At 39.3% G+C, this 27,326-nt stretch overlaps 1 protein-coding gene across 5 annotated transcripts in view; it reads right to left on the bottom strand.

Moving 5' to 3' along the window:
• Positions 1 to 640: 640 nt before the first annotated feature.
• Positions 641 to 27,326, bottom strand: part of NTM (neurotrimin) — a 785,771-nt gene continuing 759,085 nt past the window's right edge. Inside the window, exons 7-9 of one of the 5 annotated variants that reach the window (XM_026678596.2) lie at positions 23,304 to 23,455; positions 14,529 to 14,564; positions 641 to 2,548 (exon numbers count right to left, since the gene is read on the bottom strand). In XM_026678596.2, coding sequence (XP_026534381.2) covers positions 2,448 to 2,548; positions 14,529 to 14,564; positions 23,304 to 23,455 — 289 coding nt within the window. In that variant the 3' untranslated portion in view covers positions 641 to 2,447. Of the gene's footprint in view, positions 2,549 to 10,521; positions 11,550 to 14,528; positions 14,565 to 23,303; positions 23,456 to 27,326 lie in introns of those variants that run through there. The other 4 variants (XM_087970093.1, XM_026678598.2, XM_087970094.1 and 1 more) reach the window with 4 other exon arrangements.

Raw genomic sequence — 27,326 nt, 5'->3', positions numbered from 1 at the left:
TGTACACAATGTTCTGAACCCTAATCTCTGCACTCCAACCTCAAGCAGTGGGAGTTCACACAAGACAAACCTCATAAATCACAAGATGGCTTGATGACTAGAGTTCCAATCCAGTTAAACACTAAACATACATTTTCATCACATGCTAAGCGTTTTGAGTATTTAGCTCTGCCAGTATGTTGTCTTGACCAAGCTGTTGGGGGAAAAGATAGCAAGAGCACTTAGAATTATATTGTCAAGCCCAAAATTGACATATATACCACTCCACAGTGCTTTACAGCCCTCTTTAAGTGTTTTACAGTGTCAGTATATTGCCCCCAACAACCTGGGTCCTCATTTTACCGACTTTGCAAGGTTGGAAGGCTGAGTCAACCTTGAGCCTGGTGAGATTCAAACTGCCAAATTTCAGTTAGCTGGCAGTCAGCAGAAGTAGCCTGCAGTACTGCATTCTGATCACTGCGCCACCATGGTTCTTATTTGATATTAGCATTTGAGCAGTTCTGATTAATGCACAGATGTATACCTCTATATGGCCACCGTCTTTGGCCTAGGCATGCAAGCATATGACCATCAATATGTGTAAACCAGGGATGCCCATCTTAGATGTGTGTGAAGTGCCCCTTCTAATAACACACAAATCTTTTACATATTCTTTTTCTTTTTAATGTAATGTCAGAGACAACCTCCTGTTTTGACCTCCAAACAAACCAAGGGCAAAAAAAAGGCCTCTTTTTAGGTTATTCCCAACCTCCAACATCAAAGTGCGCTTCTCCAGGTCCATGGAAAAGGAAAACAAAAAACCGAGAGAACAAAATGAATGCAATTTGAGGAAAGTTTCTCTCCCCCCGCCTTTTTTCTTAAAAGACATAGCATTATTTGAATTTTTCTTTTTCTTTATTTCCTTCTTCTTCTTCTTCTTTTTTTGCAGTCCTTGCTTTTTTTTTAATCTGGAGCTGTAAAGAGTTGTGCAGGGTGGGAAGGGATGGGGGAAAGTAGTGTATTAGCTTTGAATGGTCATTATTTCACACACACACTCACACCCTTAAATAATTTTGAATGTGGAAACATATGCTGTATATTTTTTTTCTTTTTCTTTCTTTTTTTTCTTTATAAATGTCTTCACAATGTAAACAATTCAAAGGAAAATAAGAAAGCTGGAGAGAGGGAAAGAGGAAAAGAAAAAAGAAAACAGGAAAAAGAAAAAAAGAGGGAGGAGTTAAATACACAGTTACCAATAAAACTTTATCCTCCAGTCTAATACACAGTTAACTCCATTTACAGCATGCAGTAATGTGTGTAAGAAGGATCCAGCTGAGAAATAGTGTGCTAGAATGCTAACCAAAAAGTATTTTATGTTTTATATGTGTGCGTGTATATATATATATATATATATACACACTATATACACACACACACACACATACAAGCACAGCATAAAAAGAAAAAGCATATCAATCAAACTCAACGTATGATGAGCATCAACCTTTGAACTTCCGAACATTATGAAAACAGTGGAAAACTTTCTTCATTTGAACACCCAGAATAAGGAATGAGTTACTCAGTACTGCTGGTGGAGCCCGTTGTTTCCATCTCACAATTTCACCTACGAAAGTGTCCATTCTCATCCCAACTGATCACGCAAACCATCATTGACACTGATGCTCCACAGCCTGTAAACCTAGTTTAGAAGCCCAGTATTCAACTTATTTCATTCCTTCCTTCTTTTTATTTTTTTGTTGGGTTTTTTTTTGTGTGTGTGTGTACTTTTTTTTAATGAACTAACAGTTCTAGACTCATATCAGAAAATATAATTAATAAAATTAATAATGAATCAGAATCCCGTAATATCCATGTAGTACATCCACATAGTACAGTGAATTAATGTCTTAACTGTTGTGTGACGGTGGTTTGTTTTCTTGCAGCTGTGCGTGATCATTTTTTTTTTTTAAAGGTGATTGTGGTGGGTTGTTTCTCGGTTAGAATTGGCAATCATACGGAGGAGACCGGAGTCCATGAAGTGGCAAGAATGGATGGAAGAAAGCCATGAGATGTGAGGTGCCAGACAGTTGACCTGGGAATTGTCCAGATCAGAGATCTGGGATCTCTACAGAAGAGCAACAAAACAACTGTGTCCAAAGGGACAGAATGATCACTCATTAGCCAAATGCACTGATCGATCACCAACAGCTGCATATTTGTCCATGACAAAAAAAAAAAAAGGAATAAAAATGGAAAGAAAACAGAATGCTCCGTTGTGTTGGAACTTCAGTTAGGTCATTATGAATTCTTCTTGGGTTGTTTTTTTCTTCACAGATTTGTTTTCTTTCCCTCCGAGATTTTGTGATAATATATTCTTGACTATTAGGATTAATTTTCTGACTTTGTAAAAGTATTCTTCCTTTTTATTTCCCCCTCCCTTCCTCTTAGAATCACCAACTTCAAAAAGGTCAAAACTTCAGCAGGAGGTGTAAAAGAAGCAGCGGAAGCAGCCAAACACAGCCAGCTCTTCTTGACCCACCACTGTTCCCATCATGCACTGCTCCAGGGCCTGAAAGAAGACAGATTGCATAGTGTCAGTTAGTGGAACCATAAATCAGCCAAGATGTGAAGGTAATAGGACATTGTTACCAAGTTAACCAAAAAAAAAAAAAAAAAAAAAATGCTACCATGGCTGAATTCAGTCTTTTAAGAGGTTTTGTCCAGCAAATCACCAAATGTACCTTCTGACCTAATGCAAAATTAAAATTGGCTTGCTAGTTTCACGTCTCCATTGCATGCATAATACCGTATAATGCAATTAAGAAGTACATAGTCTTATCAAACAATTGTTTTTAAGACCAATCTGAATGTCTTGTTTTTTAAATATCTGCTCTGAAAGGTACCATCAGATGTTAAAGAAGGGGTGATTTTGTGTGAAGAAAGAACCTTGCCCATATTGGATCCTATAAATATTTGATACATATTTGTAAACAACTAATTGTGAATTAATTTAATATCAATTCATGCTTTATCCCTCAGAAACCTCATCATCTTTTGGGTTGAATTTATATTTTACCGACAAAAGAAATAAAGGGAGACTAGTATGTAGTCCCCGTTTATTTCTTTGTCAGTAAAATATAAATCCAACCCAAAAATAGTTTGTCATGAAAGCAACTGCCTGCGAAGGCTCCTGGACTGGGGCTGAAAGGCGAAAGGTGAAGCAGAATGCTCCGTCCCTGATAGACCAATGTTACCCGGGGGAAAATCCCTTCACCATCTTTTGGTGTCCTCAAACAAGAGCTGGTACATCTTACCAGTGTGCGACATTGTGCAACAAAGTCTTTGTAGATCCTGAATTTGTGAACTACCCGTGTTTTCCCGAAAATAAGACCCTGTCTTATATTTTTTTTGCCACCCAAAAAGGCACCAGGTCTTATTTTCGGGGAATGTCACCCATTGATTCTCACTTGCACTCATTGCCCCTGGCCTCCTTTTCGTTGTCAGAGGCCTTCAGGAACTCCTTCTTCTGGGGCCAGCAAGGCTTTCCAGAAAGCCTCTCCAGCTGAAAACAGAGCTCCAGATTGATCCAGAGTTTTGTTATCAGCTACAGAGGCTTTCAGGAAAGCCTTGCCAGCCTTGCTGGCTGCAGAAGAAATGGGCTGGCAATGCAGGTGTCAGGGTGTGTGATGCCTGGCTACAACTGTCCAAAGGTAAGTTGTAGGGCAGCTCCACCCCCACATCCCCACTGTAGCTTAATTTTTACCCATGCACTCTAGAGTGGGCGGGATCTTAATTAGGGCTTATTTGGGGGGATAGGGCTTATATTGGGTACATGTGTAAAAATCAACATGGGACTTACTTTCAGGGTAGGTCGTATTTTTGGGAAAACAGTAATTATATCGGGTTTTTTGGACAGGCATGTAATTCCCTTGAGCAAAGCACCATTTAGATAGAGAAAGCAATTTCTATCCATTTATCTATCCCAGGATGTTTATAAAGCTAAAAAGAATGCTACAAGAACCAATCTGGCACTTGGAGTTAAATGTGTATGAGATGGGTCACCCTATAAACATAATAAGGAAATGAAAGAATAAAATAAAATAGAAAATAGCAAGATAATATAAAAAGCCAGTGAGCTTCAAGTGTTCCTCTACCACAGGGCTCCCCAACCACCGGTCCGCAGACCGGTACCGGTCCGTGGAACAAGTCCTACCGGGCCGCTGGTTGCTGGGCACCGCCATCTTTTGATGAAAAAGTGCTTCCGGTGAGCTTTTTGGGTAGAAAGCTCACCGGAAGCACTTTTCATCAAAAGATGGCGGCGCATGCGCTCGGTGAGCTTTTCCAGGTAGAAAGCCATTTCTACCCAGAAAAGCTCACCGGAGCGCTGGCGCCGCCATCTTTTTGATGAAAAAGTGCTTCCGGTGACCTCACCGGAAGCACTTTTTCATCAAAAGATGGCGGCGCCCAGCTGATGCCGGTACCAGGCCACGGCGCCCAGCTGATGCCGGTACCGGGCCACGGCATAAAAAAGGTTGGGGATCACTGCTCTACCAGGCCAAGAGTAAATACTAGAACTCTTTGTTGTTGCCTCCATCCCAATCAGATGGACTTTAGGAATGGTTAAAAAAAATGAAACAAAGGCGCAGACACAAAATTAAAAGAAATTGGCTAATACGCTCATTTGGAATGGATTCTTTTCGAAAACACATTGTTTCCATATGCCACTATGGGAAAGGAGCTTTTAGATGTCAAATTGATTTTAGACTTTTCTTTCTGAGTGGAAGTGATAATAGCAGAGCTAAAAATGGACACATTCACTGGAGAACTATATTTGGAAGCAGTTCTCGGGTAGAACTTCTGGACAGAAAAAGAATGTCGCCTGATCAAGCTAATGTGCTCAGAATTCCTAAACAATGCTTGCCAGAAGGCACATTTAGAATTTTGATTGATGGATTGATGGATTGATGGATTGATGATGTGCCATCAAGTCATTTTCAACTCCTAGTGCCCACACATTTTTTCTCCATGGCGGTCCACTTATCAAGCTTCACAAAAGGTCCAGAATTAGAATATTGAGATTCTGGATATAATGGTTACCACAATAAGACTAGGCCAAGAATGTGTGCATTGGGTTTATGAGTAGCCATAGACCCCAATGTGGAACCAATGGAAGACCCGGTTGTCAGAGTAGACACCATGCAACTTTGAAAGCCAATATGCATCACAAGAAGCCCATACAACACATGATACCAAAGCAGGAGAAGATGATTTTCTCTGGAATCACCAATGAATTCATGAACTTTTGCAATAAGGGACTGTAGCTGGGTTTAAACTTTTGAAGAATAAGTGACAGATTGCAGCTATCAGATTTTCCTTGCAACATATTTTCCTTTTCCTAGACACAAATAAATCCCACTTTATAATTTACAAATCCAATCTGTTTACACACACAAATACACACAAACACACACAACTGATAACGTTGACTGATTTAACAGAGATTGCAGCTCCAACAGCAATGCTGAAAGCTTAGAATTATCTTGACAGCTAAGCTGAAATGTTGCTTTGAAATGTTGCAACAAGCACTGGAGGCACCTTTAGCCCACAGCTTCTGTGAGGAAGACAATAAGGAACTAATTCCAAAATTGTCATCAGTGGAAGCCGAGAGAACAAAGAAATCTAAGCAACCTTTCCTGGCCTTTTGTGATGGCTCCCATCCAATATTAATTCCTTTGTCCTCATTAAGTGGGCAATAATGAAGCCCTAGGGTTATCCCAGAGGAGAAACTCTATTATGCCTTGATTATCTACCTGGGGAATGGGAGAACAAGCAATCAAATGAAGTGAGAAGGCCTGTGCTGGAAATCCCTGCTGAGACATCCACCAAGATGCCAGGTTTAGGACACAGAGAGGACTATTACTGGTGGCTGTGTCACATGGTAATTTTTCTTTTCCTTGGAAGCCTGAGCTACAAATAGCAATAGCACATAGACTTATATACTGCTCCACAGTGCTTTTACAGCTCTCTCTAAGCAGTTTATAGAGTCAGCCTCTTGCCCCCAACAATCCGGGTCCTCGTTTGACTGACCTCGGAAGGATGGAAGGTTGAGTCAACCTTGAGTCGGTCAGGATCAAACTCCTGGCTGTGGGCAGAGTTAGCCTTCAATACTTCATTCTAACCACTGTGTCAGTATCTCCCTTTCAGTAAGTTAAACCCACTATATTACATTATATCCTGTAGTCCGAAACAACAGAAGATCCTGTTTAGTGCCTTGCATGAAAATCTTTTAAGAGAGGGAATGCCATATTCTCATCTCCTGTTCTTTCTCTTTCTAAAGGACGAGCATTCCCATTTTTAGGTTGTCCTCGAGTTATGACCACAGCTGAGCCCCAAATCCCTGTTGTTAAGGTGAGGCATTTGTTAAGTGAGTTTTGCCCCATTTTACGACCGTTCTTGCAATAGTTGTTAAGTGAATCACTGCAGTTGATAAGTTAGTAATCCAGTTGTTAAGTGAATCTGGCTTCACCATTGACTTTGCTTGTCTGAAGGTCGCAAAAGGGGAACACATGAGCTTGGGACATAGCATACTTAGGTCATAAGTATGAACCAGTTGCCAAGCATCTCAATTTTGATCTCATGTTCCTGGGCATGCTACTAAGGTCACAACTGTAAAAAATGGTCATAAGTCACTTTTTTCATAAGTCACTGAAAAAAAGTGACTTTGAACGATCATTTAGTGACTTTGAACGGTCACTAAATGAGGACTACCTGTAAATTGAGGACTACCTATCCTTCAATCTCTCCCCCTAAGGCTGTTTGTGGTCCTTGATGATTTTTAAATGTGTTCCATGTTTTGCCCATGTTACAGTTTAAGGTGCAGTGCTGAGAACTGGAATTATGGTAGAGGCTGAGTCTAATCAACTCAGTTTTAAGTGAAATTACCATGATTTGATGAAACCTAAGCTTGCCTTGACTCAATGGAGAAGAGCCTAATGCTGGGAATGATGGAGGGCAAAAGAAGAAGAAAGGGATGGCAGAGAAGGAGATGGCTGGATGGCGTCACCGAATCAGTGGGCATGAGCTTAAATGGATTCTAGGGGATGGTAGAGGACAGGAAGGCCCGGAGGAACATTGTCCATGGGGTTGCGATGGGTCAGACATGACTTCGCAACTAACAACAACAACAACAACAACAAAACTTGCCTTTGCCCTTTTGGGGCAACCAGAGTACACTCCTGATCCATAGTTATTTTAAATCAGGGGTGTCTAACTCAAGACCCATGGGTTGGTTCCGGCCCATGGTGTGCTTAGATCTGGCCCATGAGGCCACCCTGGAAACAGTGAAGGACCAGCACATGGTGCTGCCTCTGCCGGCCCTCCTGGGCTCTGTTTTTGATGGCAGTGAGCTGCAGGACATGGAGATGGCCACACCCATCCCAGCCACACCCACTTGGCCCCCCGGAGGTCAAACACAACCCCGATGCGGCCTTCAATAAAATCGAGTTTGACACCCCTGTTTTAAATCAACTGCTGTTCCAAAATCTTCTTCTCAATTCCTATGTGCCAAGATAGCTATCCCTCAATTCTACATTCGTGCATTCGAGTTTTCTGAGTGAATATTATTTTATTTTTTTTTGCATTGATCTCCGCTCTTTCAATTATTCAAAGTGATTCTAATGGATGGCACAACAGGAGGTGATGTAAATTGCCGGAATATTACTATGTGAAATGTTGCAGAGGCCGAGACCTTCATGAAGCAAACCAAAACCACAATTTAATGCTGCTGGAGATTGAACACGACAGACTTCACGTTTTAAATAACAGTAGATCAGAAAGTTTTCTGATGTTCCTCATGTATCACATCATTAACACACAAAAGTTAAAGGAGGCAGGAAGAAGGGCAAAGCATGAGAAAAAAGAGCCCACAGAAAACTGAAACAACACTTGTGTAAAGTCCTCTACAGTGTAGGTACTCCTCAACCTATGACCAACAATTGGAACCAACAATCCAGGGGGTTGTTAAGGGAGTCTCACCTGATTTGTATGGGAGCTTTTTTTGTCTTCCGTTAAGGATATTTGGAGCTTAGAAGCAAAGTGAAGGAATAAAAGGGGCTTCATCAGATTTTTGTGACTGTGTTTGTTTTGTATCCCACCCTGGGTCATCACACCCAGTGTCTCAACCACTGAGCCATGGCACCCCTTTCTTTTGCAGAGTAGCAGGAAAAAAAGTCATTCTAGAGTTCCTTCTCACCAACTGCTGGGAGAAGGGATCCCGAAGAATAATCTAAAACAAATATGTCTGTGTAAAGCTGAACAAACAAGACAAATTGTATATACGAGTGCAGATCTATCATGAAAGCCTCCCAAAATAACTCCACTTAATCCTTATCACGGATGGGCTTTTGCCACTGATGATTACTTACTGCCCTAATTATCCTTCTGTGATGATAAGAGCTTAGTGCGATTCTATGTTTGCTAATAAGGTGATTTGATGATGATTGTGAGATTTGCAGACAGCAATCAGACAAACATTTGTCGTTGTTGTTGTCTTGAATGGCATCACCTTCGTTTAAATGGTTCAGGGGCTGAACATATGAAAGGTCTCCAAAAGGAATAGAAAAGTCTGCCTTTCAACCAGAAAGGCGATGATGGTAGTAGAACCTCACAACAGGTTGTGAAATGAGTCCAGAAAGCAGGAGATAAGGAGAATTTGCAACTGATATTGTCATGAACACCAAACTAAGTTTTGCAACTGTTTAGGTGGATTAAGTGGCTGTTGTACAATTGGAAGTCACAGTCTCACCTGTATCAGGTGAGGCATCAATTATTTCTCATAGGATTTTGTGTAGGAGGCTTCAAGTCTTGCACAAGTCTGTGTTAACATAGAATCTGGATTTGTTTCCTATTCAGACAACTGCCTCATTCCTGCAATTTTTGGTTTTGGTTAGGACTTGATTCTTGGAGTTATCTTCTAGAATTCTTGCAATAACATGAGCAGTATTCCAAAACACCTTACAGCAGCCTGCAACTAAGTTGCCTTAACAAGATGCTGTTTATTTGTCCCAGAGAAGCATTTTTAAAAAGAAATGATTTTGGTGAGAATGCCAGTGGACCTTTTTCCTAAAAAGACAGCTTTGCCATATTACTACTATCAAGCTCTGTGTGTAATGGGCATGCACCATTAACCTTGGAAAAGGAACACTGATATCCATTGCATTACACTTAAAATATATCCATGTTTCGCACCCAACCGCTGGAGGTGACAAAAAATAATAATCACTTTATACACTGTGCTAACATTCATTGAGTTTCATCCATACTGGCATTTAAACAAATATATTTTCTGCCAGGAATAAATGTTGGGGAGAATGAGAGAGTTGGAATTTGCAAGGCAAAGAAGTAACACAGCTGAACTCTGCGTGCAAATATGAGCAACAGCTGTGAAACCCTGGACCTCTAGCTTCCATTAAGAACAGTTATCTCTGCTCTCCTCCATCAAAGTCTCACCGATTAACTTAAAAATATGTAAAACGTCTCTCAGTTTTGCACATATTTTTCCTCCATCGGCTTCTGTTAAAAAAAAAAAAAATCAACTGAGAGGACTTTACATTGAAACCAATTGTAGGAAATATATATAAAAAAACCCCAATTTGCTCACCATTTTCAGATGGACAAGATGTGCACATTTTCCAAAGGATTTGCATGCCCCTTTTTATTGTATGATTAGTGTTATGATATTCAGAAAGCTTTTGAAAGCACTTATCTTCCAGGAAAACTCTGATTATTGAATGTGATGGATGAATGGTGGAAGTTGAAGAAATTGCAAGTTAAATCAGAATTGGATGCAGGCATTTAAACCTATCAATTTCTGCTCATTTGGCTCTTGGGAATATACTTACCCTAGGACATTATCTGGGGATCAGAATAATTATCCAGGGCCTCTCCTGTTCTATATTTGATTCTACTTGCACTGTGGTTTAGCTTGCAGATTTATGGAACCGATCACAGAAAACGTGCATACACAGTTTGCATCCTTAGCTCTATTATGATTTAGATGTATTTAGAAATTGCTTTTCTATCCACCAGGGAACACAAAGCAGATGCATAATTTATTACGAAAAATGCAATAATACAACAGTAATCCAATAAAGGCAAACATTGAGCCATTGTTTAAAAACATGACAAAATAATGTTGAAGTTCATTGGGACTATCAACATTTAGAGCTTTCTAATGGGTAACGGGACAAATCTCCCTGTGGATGAAGTCACTACGCAAACATATTTATTTTAAGATTTGGAGATCTTAAAACCTTCATTTATAAAATGAATCAAAATGCATTGATAAAAATAGGATCGCCAACATGATTGCCAACATCCGGTGACAGATATGGTAGAAGGAGGAGGAGGAGAGGAGGAGGGGGGGAGGATGAGGATGAGGATGAGGATGAGGATGAGGATGAGGATGAGAAGAAGAAGAAGAAGAAGAAGAAGAAGAAGAAGAAGAAGAAGAAGAAGAAGAAGAAGAAGAAGAAGAAGAAGAAGAAGAAGAAGAAGAAGAAGAAGAAGAAGAAGAAGAAGAAGAAGAAGAAGAAGACAAGCTGGGATTTCATCAACATATGTTCAAATTCAATAGTCAACAACATGCTTCTCACAAATATTTCAGCACATGGGAAAACATCTAAAAATTGGGGACAACAAAAATCTGACCCTCTGCCTATGTTCTCTGTATTTCATACAGGACCGTATTAAAATCTGAACAGGAAGACACATTTTGAAAAGTTGAATGGCTGTTGAAAATATATTTAGATATAGTGAGAAGGGACTTATCGACAATGTAAATAGAATCTCTCCTATTATCCTTTTTAAAGCAGCTAAAAGTGCACAGGGGACATTCTGTTTTTTGGAAAGGATACTTTTTTTTGGTGGGTACCTAATCTTTTGGAGTGATGGGAATCAACTGTACAAGTACAGGTAGTCCTCGACTTACAACTGTTCATTTAGTGACTGTTCAAAGTTACAATGGCTCTGAAAAATGTGAGTTATGACTGTTTTTCACAGTTACAACCTTTGTAGGATCCCCATGATGACGTGATCAAAACTAAGTTAACAAATGTGGCAAGAAATATCTCACTTAACAACATAAATTTTGGGATAAATTGTAAGTCAAGGACTAGTTTTGGCAATGTGATCCCAATTCTCCTGGTTTGATTTCTACTCACCGCTTTCAAAACTTGCAATGAGAAGTGGCAAAGGAGAAGATCTGTATGTATCACCTGTAGTGGCTTGGACATGTTAGGTAAGTGCTACCTTCACATTAAACTAGAAGGGAAGTGTGTAAGAATAGGAACAAAGAAGCAAATGCAGTGGAAATTCAAGACCTAAGGCCCAAACCTAAGTGTGTAATTGATTTTGGTTCTTCCACATTATATGAATTGATTCTAATATATGCCTACTGTATTTGTCCCATCTCTTCCCTTTCTCAAGTCTTTTCTGTCCACCCTCTTCTCTTGAAGCCTTTCAACATTCATTCCTCATCCAAACCATAATATCTGGTATCGAGGCCAGTGATACTTACATGGCAGAATGTGTAGGGAGCATGAAGAGATACACAAGGAAGCCATGCAGAAGGGGAAAAAAGAAAAAAAAGAAACAGAAAGAAAGAAAAACGAGTTAATAAATCAGCTCCTTTTCTTTTCTTTTTTTTTCAGAATGAGGCAGCTGCATATCAGTATTTGATTCTGCAAGGGGTGAAGGGATGCAGACTGACAGACAAACCACATTATTTTTCTGAAAATTAAGGATGGGATCTAGTGGTGGTCTGAAGAACTAGCACAGTACCTCTTCAGAAAAGAATGAGAAATTGGATGAAGATCTGGCTAAGATTACTCACATTCCATAATATATATACTCTATATATCCTTGGTCTTCTCTGAGCTTGGCTGTTTTATTGGAGATATTTCCTTACCTGACTAGGTAGCATCTTCAGTTCTTCTCAGAACACAGAAGATTCTGGTGCACTGATGATGTTACCTAGTTGGATAGTGAAATGTCTACCAAGTTCAGAGGGCATCAGGGATCCCAGAGTTCGCCCCGGGCTGCAGATGTTCTCTTTTGTTGGTAACTTTTTCTTTAATCCAGTTTAAACATCTAGATTTGAGGCATGATTTTCTGCCAATGATCATGTCTCTCTCTGTCTGTCATCTCTGTCTACAGGTGGTACAACCTGGGACCCCTTCCAGCCAGTCCCAATTCATTCTACTGAAGCCGATCCTCTATTCATCAGGCAACCAATTGTGTTGCCTATTTATTTCCATTTTTAATATTTCAAAGACACAGTTTCATTTTTGTTACCAGGACACAGATGAAGGAACAGCTGATCCCTTCAGCAGCCCAGTTGGCATAGGGATACCTCAACAAATATTTACAGCATTCTTCGAATGGTGTAGAGCTTCATGTACATTTATTACAAGTAGAATAATTCTAGGTTTGTGCATGCTGGCCTCTACATGCTCCTTTAAGGGAAACAAAAATAATAATAATCAAATCCAGCTACTAGGTCCAAGATCTTTCTGCAACACACCCATATTTCAACCTTGACCAGAGAAGTCTTCTAAGAACAGGAAGAATACAAAGTTGTAAATATTAAATTCTTCCAACGAGCATAATTCTTAAGACATGTCTACTCTGCCAATCTCACCTGGTTTTATTAGAGGCTTCAACTTCTGACTCTCTCAAAGGAACCTTGAAGTGTGTCTATGGAGATTCTAAATCTTCCAGGTCATAGTTGTTTCAAAGGTGCTTTTTCAAAAGGCAAGTGGACTGGGTTTTTTTTTGTAATTTGAGAAAGAAGAAGAAGAATTTTTACTCCTTACCAAGAAACAACTGATGAAGCTCCTTAGAAGAGAAGTGAAACATCTTCTTCTTCCTCAAATAAAAAAAACAATTCAGTTGCCTTTTGAAAAAAAAAAAACACCTTTGAGATGACCTTAAAAAGTATATTAATGATGATTCTCAATCATCCAGGTAGATCTGTCTGGAGGTTGAGTCATGGCAACTACACTTCATTTCTTCTTGGGTCTGAAGTGATTCATTGTTTATTCAAGTTGCATCACCAGCAAAATATTTCAAACCAAACAAAGAAATGAAATCCAGTTGGTGTGATTCAGCTTCCAGACTTGAAATATATCATTTGGTAGGGGGCAAAGAATCACACTGGGTACAAATAATTAATACCCCTTCCTTGATTCACATGGGATTTTATTAAAAAGAGACTTCAGAATTGGCACTGCTGGGGGAGGATTTTCCCCCCTAATTGGCCAGGGTTCTATTTGTCATCATATCTATAAATGAAAAAATGGGGTGGATAGGGATATTTCTCCAAATAACCTGTAAAGCAGGGGTCCCCAACCACCGGTCCGTGGACCGGTACCGGTCCGTGGAACAAGTCCTACTGGTCCGCTGGTTTGCTGGGTGCCGCCATCTTTTTTGATGAAAAAGTGCTTCCAGTGAGCTTTTCCGGGTAGAAAGCTCACCGGAAGCACTTTTTCATCAAAAAGATGGCGGCCTGCGCTCGTGAGCTTTTCCGGGTAGAAAGCCATTTCTCCGGAAAAGCTCACGCGCGCCGCCATCTTTTGATGAAAAGTGCTTCGGTGAGGTCACGGAAGCACTTTTCATCAAAAGATGGTGGCGCCCAGCTGATGCCGGTACCGGGCCGCGGCATAAAAAAGGTTGAGGATCACTGCTGTAAAGGATTTGGAATCAGTAGTCCCTAACTAATAGTGAAGGGCTAGAAACAGAAGTTCTGTTTTTTTTTTTCAGTTGTTCTCTTTTAAAAAGAAAGCACATCCTCTAAGAAAAGGAATGTTTTTTTTTTTTTTAGAGTAGTGTGCTTACTTCTTTACTTACACTCAAAACATAATAATGTCAAGAATTATGTGCTGTGAATTTGTCCTCAGTAGTCTTTTTAAATGATAGAGTCATAAGGCTGGAAAGGATCTCGGAGGTCTTTGAGTCCAACCCCCTGCCCAAAGCAGGCATCCTCATACCATCCTGGATCAATGGCTGTCCAGTTTTGTCTTGAAAATATCCAAAGATGGAACACCAACAACTCTGAGAGACAAACTGTTCCATTGTTTAATCAATAGTGGTAATTAATTCATTTAATTAATTCATTTTTAGCTTTAGTACATCTGGTAAAGGGAATTGGTAAGTGGGGCAGTTCCTAAAATTATTTTTATTTTTTTGGTGGGGAGAGAAGAAGGAAAGGATCAGAATCTTGATGACTTTTGATCCTTGAAATTGATTTTTCATTTCTAAAAGGAGATCTCAAACTAGATATTGGAGCTCTCAACCAATGACCAGACATGACACAATGGAAGACAAGGAGACCAATCCCAAACTGTACCCTCTCTGGACCCACCCCAGCAGGAAGTGGTACAGTCCTCCATGCAAATCGAACAGGGGATCAGGCAATGTGTATCAAAGGTGGGGAGGAGAGTTGCAATAAAGGGAAGCAGAGCAGATGTGATATACAGCAAGACAATACTGACCTTGGAACAAGGTTGAGCTTGTGGGCTCACTTATTTCTAAACCAGGTAAGGAAACAATGGAAGAGAAAAAAAATGAAGATAAAAGGGAAAATAAATATATTGCTTCATAATTAGCACTCCACGAAACAGATTGAGTAAAGAAGAAATGGAATGAAGGAGGAGGATGTGTAGATGGGCTGGGAGAGAAGACGGACTCTGAAATGGATGGGAAAGTCAAAAAGAAATGCCCAGTGCTGTTGGAAAGTGAAGCATACAAAAAGTAGGAAGAGAAAAGGTGACTCCATGAAATGTAATTCATGTCAGCCTTGCAAAAAAGTTGCTCTAACTCTAACCCTTAGGACCATACATAAAATGTTCTTGGATTTCTTGATGTTATCCATTGAGATTGTTGGGTATTTTGAAGAAGGCCACAGACCGTAGATCTGATGAACTTCTTAGCCCTGTGAGAAGAAGCTAACTTTAGAAGAAAACTATCAGTTGGAAGCATCTTCAAAGACAAAAGTAGTCCTTTGCCCCTTCTCCCTTTAAGAAATGAAAAGCTTAATAGAAGATTCATTGTTTAAAATGTCTGGTGGCCATTGCTATCTTCATTTATTGCTTCCTGAGTCTGCCTCCTCACTATTTCTTATTTCCACCAATACGAGAAGTGGCACTAGAAACCAAAGAGCTTCAAACAAGAAGCAGCATGCCACTTCCCATCCTCTTTGCAACAACAACCTGGTTGCTAGGAAAGTAGTCTAAAAAGCCAGATAGTTAAAATAAGAACCAAAGTCCACCAATATTCTCACCACCATCATCATCATAACACTATAATCACACACCTGATATTTAGCTGAAGATGAGAAGGAGAAAAAGAAATTACAGTCATAGCATCATTAAGAAAAATGATTAATTGAGGAATCTAGCTGGGCTTCTGAAGAATCTCCACAGATTAACTGAAGAATCTCCATATAGTGAAGGCATCAAAATGGAAGCTCTACTTAATACACTACTGCAGGTTTTGACTCCCTACCACCCAAACACCCCACAGAGTTTTCTGATGTAATGTCTGATTCCAAACTCTAGCATCAAAACTGGATTTGGATGCCACTTGTCTTCCATTTCTTGGCTCTGCAAGTTGGGCTTTGCTGGATCTCTTTTGTGGTGAGTCCCTTGCTAAAAACAAGAGGATCACATTGCTAGGTCTATGAGGCATGACAAAACAACTAAACTATTCCTACAGTTTTTGCATTCCTGGATACTGCCTTGATTGCTTTACTTTTATGATTGACTCTCCAGCTATGTTGTCTCAATAATCCATAACATGTTTCTGTAAAAGATTGGCACAGATGACTTCAGTGAAACCATCTATTCATGGCTAAGGTAGGATTTCGGTTGAGGTCTGCTTGGCTTGGCATCAGGTGTGAGGAACTCTTGCCCCTTCAGATGTTTTTGAGCTATAACTCCCAGAGAACCTGGTACTGCTGAGAGCTGAATGTAGCCATGTCTTGGGGAAACTCTTGTCCATTTCTAGCTCACATGATCCCCTCTTCAGTTCCGCTCAGCTTCTTTTATAATCCCAACAGGATAAATTATATTACTTCTCAAGCAATGCATTATTCATTGCTTAGGACCACAATTGCTCTTGTCAATAAAAATAAATAACGGATAGAAGACTCTATTCTATTTCAGCAAATCTTCATGTCACATGTAGCTAACAGATATTGTGCAACCCGATAAAGAGAAGCAGAAAGAACAATTTCTACACCAAGACTAAAACAAGACAATATAGAGGGCACTGTGCTGTGGTTTTAATTGTCAGACTGTGAACAGGCTACCAGATTTTGTCCACTGTGCTAGACCTGGATAGAATTCTCTTCATTACACAAATTGATCATAGTTCCTTTATTATTAGATAAAGTTAGGGGGTAATTTAAACAATTGTAAGGAAGGGAGCCACAGTACTCTCTACAATATCGATATAATTCTACTATTACAAAGTCTGCACTACTATTACTGTTAATCTTCTCATCACTCCTTATCACCCCTCCCCTCCCACTTGTGACTGTATGACTGTAACTTTGTCGCTTGTTATCCTTACGATTTACATTGACTGTTTCGTAGTATGATTTGATTGCTTATTGTACCCTATGACTATCATTAAGTGTTGTACCTGATGATTCTTGACTCTTGATGAATGTATCTTTTCTTTTAGGTACACTGAGAGCATTTGCACCAAGACTAATTCCTTGTGTGTCCAACCACACTTGGCCAATAAAGAATTCTATTCTATTCTATTCTATTCTATTCTATTCTATTCTATTCTATTCTATTCTATTCTATTCTATTCTATTCTATTCTATTCTACTCTACTCTACTCTACTCTACTCTACTCTACTCTACTCTACTCTACTCTACTCTATTCTATAATCAGGAAAGGAATTGGTAAGATACATTGTGTGTTGGTAAGATGGTCCATGTGAAAGTAGATAAAAGCAGAAGACAATAGAGTTAGGAACCAGAAACAGACAGTAAAACAAGTACATTGTCCAGGGTGCCCAACTTCAGAAAAACTACATCACTGAAGGATGTAGAATTCTCTTGAAAAGTTTTGTCCTTCAGTTAAGGGTTTACTCATTAAACTAAGAGGGATGTCTTAGGACCTTGCATGATTGATGTACTGTACTATGGTTCTAAATCATGGCTTCAGGCTTCATATTGTACATAAATGCTCCTATTGTGGCATACTTGATAACCCATATAAATTCTTCTCTTACACTTGAAAGCATGTTCTCAGTAGAATATGTTCTCCTTACAGTCATGGGCTGATCCACAATTCTTCTGCTCTCTTTGGGATCCCTAAATAAGTTTTAGCTGACCATGAGAATACATAATTACATATTACATACTCTCTTACAGACTATTTGAAAGCATGTTCTCAGTAGAACAGTCATGGGCTGATCCACAATTGCTCAAAGCCATTGGCACAGCTGGTCACCATCTTTAAACAAGAATGCATAGCTCATCCATAGAGCATTCAGTTAACATATCTCTGTCCAATTGGTACAATTACTGCTCCATGCTTCAGAATGTCTTTTGTGTCCCTGATATTTTGCAGAATCAGAACAAAACACTTCAGTTTTATATAATAGATTTTTTTTTAAAAAAAAGAGGAGCTATCGTAGTTACATAATGATGACTATGTTAGTTTAGAACGTGCTCCAGAAACAGATACCATATATTTATTAAGTAAAAGAAATAAAAAAAGATCTGTTAACCAAAGTGCAAGGCTGTCTATCCTGGCCCAAATGATGGTGAAAAGCTCTGTCCAAAGCTATCATTGCGTGCTGCTGTTAGTATGGTTATTTGTGGGATGGATGGGAAGAACTCTGGACACCACCTATCTTTTACTGCATGAATGCCAAATCCAATAGATCTGTGTCTGCTGTAACTTCTCTCTACAAGGTCTTCTCCATCTGCACTTGAGTGGTGACCTCCTTTTCCCAAAGCAGTGGGAAAGCTGATGAAAAGAATAGAAGAATAGAATAGAATAACAGAGTTGGAAGGGACCTTGGAGGTCTTCTAGTCCAACCCCCTGCCTAGGCAGGAAACCCTGCACCACTTCAGACAAATCATTATCCAACATCTTTTTTAAAACTTCCAGTGTTGGAGCCTTCACAACTTTTGGAGGCAAGTTGTTCCACTGGTGAATTGTTCTAACTGTCAGGAAATTTCTCCTTAATTCTAGGTTGCTTCTCTCCTTGATTAGTTTCCACCCATTGCTTCTTGTCCTACCCCCTGGTGCTTTGGATAATAGCTTGACTCCCTCTTCTTTGTGGCAGCTCCTGAGATATTGGAAGACTGCTATCATGTCACCCCTAGTCCTTCTTTTCATTAAACTAGACATACCCAATTCCAGCAACCATTCTTTATATGTTTTAGCCTCCAATCCCCTAATCCTCTTTGTTGCTCTTCTCTGCACTCTTTCTAGAGTCTCAATATCTTTTTTATTATCATGGCAACCAAAACTGGATGCAGGATTCCAAGTGCGGCTTTACCAAGGCATTATAAAGTGGTAATAACACTTCACGTGATCTTGATTCTATCCCTCTGCTTATTCAGCCTAGAACTGTGTTGGCTTTTTTGGCAGCTGCTGCACACTGCTGGATCATATTTAAATGGTCGTCCACTAGGACTCGAGATCCCTCTCAAAAGACTGCTTCAAACTTTATCACTGCTCTAAGAAAGAAAAAAAATCTAATACCATTTTAAACTGGGGAACTCTAAATTGAAATTGACAATGATTGATGAATTTAGAATTGGCACTTCCTAACTAGGAATAACAGTAAATAATGAATGTCACTCATCTTGGAAGTATGTTTGGTCCCACAACTTTTGCAAGGCTGTATGGTACAATTCTGTGATGATGGGATGGGATAGAAGTCATCAGGAGTTAACTAATCAGCATTACACATCATTTTAGCTCCTAATGTACAGATGGGTTCACTATCCCATTGTTTGCATGGGTTTCACACCACTACAGATATTTCCAATTGCTTCCTTTCCCTCTGCCCTCTTACGATATTTAAGACCAACCAGAAATATATATTTAATATTAAATCTTATTCATCACTGACTGTAAGCAATTGCATTGATTTCCTTTAACCATCAGTTTCCTTCAATTAGAACTTTCCAAAGCCAACTTTATGACTTTCATTCAGTTGCCAAATTTCAGCTCGCATGTGCTAGCATTACTTGTGCTTTGCTACAGTTGCGCTGTAGGTTTAACTTTCTCCTTTTTTTTTTTACATTGAGATGGACTGAGATAAAATTCTTTGATCGAAGAACATGGAAGGAACAATATACATCTTATTTTCTTAAAATCCTATCTAAGGTAGAGAAGAATGAGGAGAGGTTGAGGAGAGGGATGATAGACAACATAGTTCCTGTGCTTCTATATTGATTTTCCATCCAATGTTAGCCACAATAATATTAACAATGCTGATGAAAATGTCTTTCCACTCATTATTTTTTTAAAATAATTTGAGATTTAGCATACTAAATTCTCCTACTAACTTTACTATGTAGTTGATGAAGAAAATAGTAGCATCCCAAAAAAAGCTGATAATTCTTTTTTTTTTTTTTAAGGTAGCATCTTTCTGACTATATTTCCAACTATGAAGGAAAAATGAGAGTAAACAAACATTAAACAGCCAAACACCCAAAGTGGCAAGGTTGAAGAAATTTCCCTGCCACGAAGTCAGTTTATTTTCGCTAATGTATTAAAAAATTCTGTTGTGAGAACTTTAGACTATCCACTATTCCCATCTTTCAATTTGGTCCTGATTAATAACCACATCTGGTCAAAACACAGATAATAACCCTGAATTCAAAGAACATCTAATGTAGAAATTCAGAAGAAATTTTGACAGGGAATTTGGATGAAAGAAGAAATGTTATAGCACTTTCTGCTACTGGAATAAGTGCTAAAATACAATAATTGGTCAATCTGATTATTGTTGGATAGTTCAATAGAGAATAGATTTCCATGTTCATACCAGCTGCTATAAAGATACATAGACAGGGATGTGAGATGTGGGTAAATCTTGCATCATGATGATGTTCAAGCAGGTTTTAAGCTATTTTTTATCACACTACTAATAAGGGTGTTGATCATGTTAGATAAGTGACTGCATATTCCTTAATCAGGATATAGGGACAATTCTGCCTTCCAGTGACATGTCAGGTATTATGCTTGGAAGAGTTAGCGATAAAAGGAAACCATCATAGATGACACCAGCCAGAGCATAGAACAACTCAAAGTAGTACAAGATTGGAAGACGTGGAGAGTTCTTTTGGTCCCATCTTGTATCCTATCCCTTCCTCGTTCTTGTGAATCTTGTGTCAACTATTGAAACGACTCTAACTGAAACCATAAAAAGTTTCTTGTTTCGTTTCTCAGTTGCCATGCTTAGGAGGGAGGGAGATTTGTGGAATGTAGAATGTTTCCTTTCAGAGTGCCAGAGATAACACTGATAAGGCTCCTAAGAGCTGAAGTTGACCCAGCGTATCCTAGCAATGGGAGAAGGAGGGTAACTAACAGGTTCATCACCTGCTTCATTGGCTTCATTGGGACACAAGGGGGGTGTCCACTATTTACCTTTTAATTATGCCAAAGTGCAGGAACTATTCAGAGTTGGGTTGATGTTTGAACATGCTGATGTACCCAATAAACAAGATCTTTGAGAAAGCAACATCCTCAAAGTTTTGAACTAATTGGGAGCATTACTTAGAACCATGATGCTAAGCCAACTCTCTTCTACCTTTTCAAAACTCCAGGAGTCCTGAGCTCTGGCCCTCCACCTGGTTGTTTTGGGGGGAAGGGAAATCCTCAAGAAGCGATGAAATCTTGTTTGCCATCCCAGGTTGTAGAAACTATGTTGTCATCTTTACAGACAGAGCTTTTGGACAATTTATGTTCCTTGTGGAGGAACCTCAAGCCTTACATAAAAAGGCCATCTCGGAATGGTCAATAGATAGATAGAAAACCTCAGAATTCTGGACAATAACACTTTTTTGAAATCATGCGAAAGCCAGGAAGAAATAAGGCCCTGGAGGATTGCTCACCACCGCTTCCAAGGGGCATGAACAACAGCAAACAGCCATGCTCTTACTCTTAACATGAAGAAGAAACGTAACAAATAAGACAAGCAATTAGAGCTTTCTCTGGCTGTGAGCAGTGTCGGATGGACCCATCACTTTAATCAGAGCTCTGGCGTGTGGAGAAAATAGTTTCTGGATAAGGCTTCAGAGTTCTCACCACCTTCCTTTGCTATAGTCTTTTTTATTATTACTTTATGTCGAAGTAATAGAAAACACAACTTGGAAGCATGCCTGGGATTGTGGAGCTGCTTGGGTTGTTTATTCTCAAACGCCTCACTTAACAGATGGCGCTTCAGGGTGGCAATACCAGAAAAGGCTTGGCAATATTTTTATTTTTTTTATTTTATTTTTGAGAAGATATAAAGATTTGACATCCCTTGCTGTTAGTATCTCTCTAAGTCTTGGAGAAGGGAATCTTGCAAAACCTTATTCTAGGTAGAAAATACCCGGTGGAAATGAGATGTTCAGAGTAGAACTTTCAAAAAAGTGAGGAATTCACGTTATGGAAATAATCTTTCAGGGAGAAGAAAAATGAACAAACACCCCAACATCCTATGTTTTTGTGATGTGTTTTAAATGGATTTGTTGACATTATCATTAACAGCAATATTTCACCAATGATCTAAATTTAAAAGACCCTCTTTTTTTGCATGATGCTTGGTATTTTGCAAAATAAAACTTGGAGAGGAAGGCTTTTGGTATAAGTTGAAAAGATTAGTTAAATCCAGAACAGAGAAGAGATAAAACAACAACACTCAGAGCCTTTAGATAACCTCAGTTACTTTAAGACATGTGGACTTCAACTCCCAGAATTACTAGCTGGGGAATTCTGGGAGTTGAAGTCTACAGGTCTTAAAAGTCACTAAGGTTGGACCCCCTTGTTTTAGATGACATCTGAGAAGCAGCTTCCTTCTGGTTCAAATTAAGATGAAGTAATCAAGAGTTTCTGATATTGGCTTGATTGCAGATTGTTCATGGGTTCAGGTTATTTTTTTCAGTTATTTTATATATGTAATAGCCCATGGAATCAGATTTCTTTAGTCACGCCATGATGGAAAATAGTCTTCTTTTTAAATGAGTAGAAAGGAAGAACAATCCTGGTAAGTGAAACTCTTTTTACTAAAATAAGTCCTACAACTTTCACTTTGAAACTTTGGAGAACAAAGTTGTGTGCTTCTTCCAGAGGGGAGGAAAAATCAAGGTGAACTGAGAGATTCTTTTTTAGGCAGGATGTTCAGAAACAATGAAGAAAAAATGGTTCTTTTGTTGCCTTTTCTTAGAGAGCTCAAAGAAGCTCCATCCAAAGTTCCTCCTAATTATATCCCCATAACAAAATCCCTATAGGCTATTTCAGGATGAAAGGAAAGACTTGACGTATGACACTGTCCAACTTCTACAAATACATTGATGGCATACCAATAAAATACAACAATATAATGATTACTTCTCGGTAGTTATCTGCACAACCATAATGAAGTTCTAAAATCAGCAAGAAAGAGGATGGAGAATGTTGACAATTTGAGAAAAGTAGGACTATGAAGTCATTATTTATGATACATGTGATATTGGAAAAAATGGCTAAAGGAAGGACTGCTCTATAAACTGATTTTGTCCCATTCAGAGGCTGGTTCCTAAACTCTCTATGCTGATTAAGACATTTGGAATTTCAGAATTGTATTTACTGGAAGTCCTACATTGAGAAAACCACTGAGATCTTATGTCAAAGTGTAAACTGTAAAATAATGAGGTAAGATGTAGTTATCCTAGCCAGGTTAAGTGTAAGATGACAAGAGAAAAGCTATTAAATGTTGACCAATCACATCTTAAAATACTGCAATTTAGTAAACTGATTTGTGTCTTGATCTGTTCCGATTTTATATAGCTTTCCATATAAGCAGGTCCTTCTTTGTTTTACCTATTCTTCATTTATAATTTGACACTTGAGCCAATTACACAGAATGATGGTGAACTTTCTTTCTGTGGGTATATTCAACTAGAGACCTATCTGTCATGAATGTTTTCATTTGGATTCCTATAATAAAGAGGGAATTAGACTCAATGAGCTAGTAGCCTCTTCCAACATTATTCTACAGTTCTATGAATCCCAATGTCATCTACTTATTTGTTACTTACCGTAGAGAATAATGCTAGCATTAGTGTTTCCTAGTTGGTTGTAGGCAACACAAGTATAATTTCCATAGTCTTGCTCAGAGACATTGAAGAAAGTAAGACGGGAGAAGAAGGCCTTATTTTCCACTTTTAGCCCTTTCTGTCCTTCAAGGAGCCTGAAACACAGGAATTACCATGTTAAGCACACACACACATACAAGCAAAACCACAATGATGCAGACACACATATTTCATTTATTAACATAGTCGTTGTCAGGCGCAAATACCCAGGAACATCAGTTGAGTTCGAAGCACAGAAGAATTTATTACTGCTACCTCTAATACAAGACTCTAGTTGACTAATGGTCAAAGCTAAACTGGTACTAGATAAGGGTGAATGGAATTGGCTGGACTTGGGTCCCTTGTGGCAACACAATGACTCTAAACTGATGGCACATTTAATCCTGCCTTCCAGCTAAGCCTCTTCTTCTCCTACAATGGTTTATAATTTCTCATTTGAGAAAAAAAAAAAAAACTCAAATAGCTTGTAACAAAAGTATAAGAGAGTAGTAATAGAATAATCAAATAATGAAATAATACTATTAATTATTAATAACCCAGTAATGAGTGTGATTAGTTGCTGGGGAAAGGTGAAAGAAGAACCTAAGGCAGGGGTGTCAAACTTGATTTCATTGAGGGCCATATCAGCATTGTGTTTGATTTGGGGGGCCAGGGTGCACATGGCCGGAGTGAGCATGGCCAGCTCAATGTCACTCATGTCAGGGGCACAGATGGTGGCCTGAGCACTCTGCCAATGAAAATAGACTCTGTGAGCTCTGTTTTCAACTGTGATGGCCTCCTGCAACCCTCTGCCAGCAAAAACGGAGCTCGGGAAGGCCACATGTGACCATCCTAAGCTCCATTTTCACTGACAGGGCCTGTCATGCCCCTGGTGGAGACTGACTCTGTGGAAGAGGAGGAACAGCCAACAGGAAGTGTGGCTCCAGAGATGGTGGAGGAGGCTGGGGAAGGCCAGAGGCCGGCTGAGCAGTCAGAGGAGGACCCAGGCCCACCCCCTCTCCATTCTAGGGCACGCAGGGAGGAGAGGATAAGGGAGAGACATGGTCTACTGTAGAGGAGAGGGCCTTGATCCTCTTCATGGGTTGCAGGTGTGAGATCTGCATAAGAGTCTGGACCTGCATGCTAACAGATGCTGGAGATAAATTAGTGTTTTATTCCTAAAGAAGGTTTATCTTGGTTGGCGTTCTTCCAACGGACTGTACTTGGTTATCTTCCTGAATTTTGTAATTATTTATCCTGGTCTGGAACTTTATTCAGTGTGGTTTGTTTTTGGTTTTTGCTTCGTTATGGGCTCTTTGAATTTGAACTGTGTTTCTGTCCTTTGAAATGTTATTTTGAAAATAGTTTACTCTTCTACTGTGAACAATTAAACAGTGAAGCCAAGTTGAAGGCATTTAAGGACTTTTAGTTACGTTTTGAGTTTTGTTATATTTCTGATATACCCTGGGTCATCGCAGGCCAGTCCTTTGCTGTTTCCAGGGTGGCCCCATGACCCTTCATTTCTAAGCACCCCATGGGGCGAATCTGGGCCCTGGTCCTTAAGTTTGACACCTCTGACCTAAGATTTCAGGCAATGGCTGAAACCAGTACAGAGTCTCCTTTGCAATTTCTAAGTTTCCTTTTCTCCCTGGCTTCCTATTTTTTCCTCAACATAGTTTCAGATATATTTCCAATTTCTCTTAGTGTTACTTTTAAATTTGTTGGAGGTGTCAAAGGAAAGCATTACAGCTTTCCACTTTCTAAAAGCTTTCTAAGTAACCATACTTCCTAATCAGAAAAAAAAAGCTCCATAGAAAGAATTGCACCTTATTACTTTCCCCCCAACATTTCTTTGAAGTGTGGGAAGCTACATAAGCTGTAGACCTCAGAAGGAACAAAGAAGGAGGGGAACACACACACACACACACACACACATTCATTCTCCATAAATATCTGGAAAGACACCATTCTCTACTCATCCACATCTCTCTTGTAAAATTGAATGGGTCTTGGTAGAAATATCAAGGGAATATTTTTTTCTGCACGGTATTATCAAAAGTACCTAGAGATGGGTCTTGATCCTGTAATGGAAGGGACCAGTTATTATGTAGGAAACAGATCACTGAAAAGAAAAGCCAACTATATGGCTAAACCTGAAATCAGGCATGGACAACAGGAATATCAAATGGAGGTTATTATTATCAAGATCATCTAACCTTGACGTTACAATCACACTAGCATCTGAAATGTTCTTTTCAGATCATCACTGCAGATATTTTAAAAACAGGTGCAAAAGAAGTGTGATAAAGCAGCTGTTCCATAACCGAGCAGGTTTCTTCTCTACATATAATTTAAGTTAATCAATAGTAACCTCAAAGGCATTTCCACATTCTAGAGCCAAACACAGGAATCCAATCCCGTCGATGTGTGAATTCTGGAATCCTTGGTGCTCTCTGAGCCCAGTTATTTGCTTGAAGACATTTTGCTGCCCGAATAAGTAAGATCTCTCATGCACAGCCAGAAAGCACCAAGGCCCCCACAGTTCAATCCTGAGCTGCAGAGAGTCTCTTCTATTAACACAGGGATTCCAATAGCTGAGCCGTAACGGGAAAGAGAAAGAATTGGCCACAAGTTCACCGTGGAGATAAAATAGTTATAAAAGACTGCTGCGGTTGTTTGTAAATTGTATTGCTACCTATAATTTAATGTATTTGAGCGCTGTAACTAGATTGGAGCTCCTCGCTTGGGGACAGAACTGATGTAATTTTCCGTGTTCACACAATCCCTTTATGAAGAGCGTTCGCTTAAAATATATATTGCAACTGGTTTAATCAGGGGAGGGGGGGGGGCAGTTAGTCTCATTCCAGGAGATGAGTTTATTGCAAAAGAAAAAAGGCCTGCCACTTTGTTGCCCGGGCAGGAGTCAACTAGCTCAGGAGAAAATTTCTGACCCTTTCACAGGGGTTTAAATCTAGTTATGGTAATGATATTGATCACACTTGTTGATCTCCTGAGATAGTGGGAATTCATGCATCCATCCCAATCTCCCTCGATCTCGCAGTACCCTTAAAGATCACAGTATCTTTCTGGATCGATTTAGAGGTTAGGAGCAGGAGATTCAATGGTCCTCCTCCTCCTTCTAGGTAAGTTCCAGTCAGTGTTAATAGGGGAAACATAGCGTCAAACAAACATCTAGCCCTTTCTGCAAGTTCCCACAGGACTCTAATTTGCTCCATTCCCATCTAACATTCAACCCTCTACAAGATGGTCACCCAATGTTGTGTTAGTTCAAACTGGAAAGTATAAAATATGACCTCCCAAAAAGATCCGGAGATGAAAGGAGCAAAGTACAACTAGAGAACTATATTTTGTTCAGCAGTTACAATATGGTCTTCTGCTCTGCCTCTTTTTCACCATCCAAGTTCTTTCATCCCATTCCCTTCAGTGCATCACTTTGCTGATATTCTTATGTGTTGCTTTTGTTTTATTGATCTGATCCTTTTCTGTTTTCTCGTTTTATGTTACATGGTACTGGCTTGCTTTGGAACAATTCCTAGTAGTTTTCTCCTAGGATATTTGATGATTGGAGTTTGCCCCATGATAATTGGAGTTTGCCCCATGACTGATAACTTAAAATATTGTTATTGTTATTGTTATTATTAATAATAATAATAATAATAATAATAATAATAATAATAATAATAATAATAATAATAATAATAATAATAATAATAATAATGTGGCTGACTGGGGAATTCTGAGAGGTAAGGTTCACAGGCCTTGAAGTTGCCAAGTTTGGAGACTCCTGAACTTGACTAAGAGAGAAGGCTGCCACAAAGAGGAGGGGGTGAACATTTTCCAAAGCACCAGAAGGCAAGACCAAAGAAATAATGGATGGAAACTAATCAAGGAGAGAGGCAATCTGGAATTAAGAAACTTCCCAACAATATGGATAATATCTTCATCAGACGGACAATATCTTTATAG

Source organism: Notechis scutatus, chromosome 7, assembly GCF_049901735.1.
Source record: "Notechis scutatus isolate UNSWTSFEM ecotype Mainland chromosome 7, rNotScu1.2, whole genome shotgun sequence".
NCBI lineage: Eukaryota > Metazoa > Chordata > Lepidosauria > Squamata > Elapidae > Notechis > Notechis scutatus.
The sequence above is the reverse complement of the archived record's forward strand: the minus strand, read 5'-3'. Positions and strand labels throughout refer to the sequence as shown.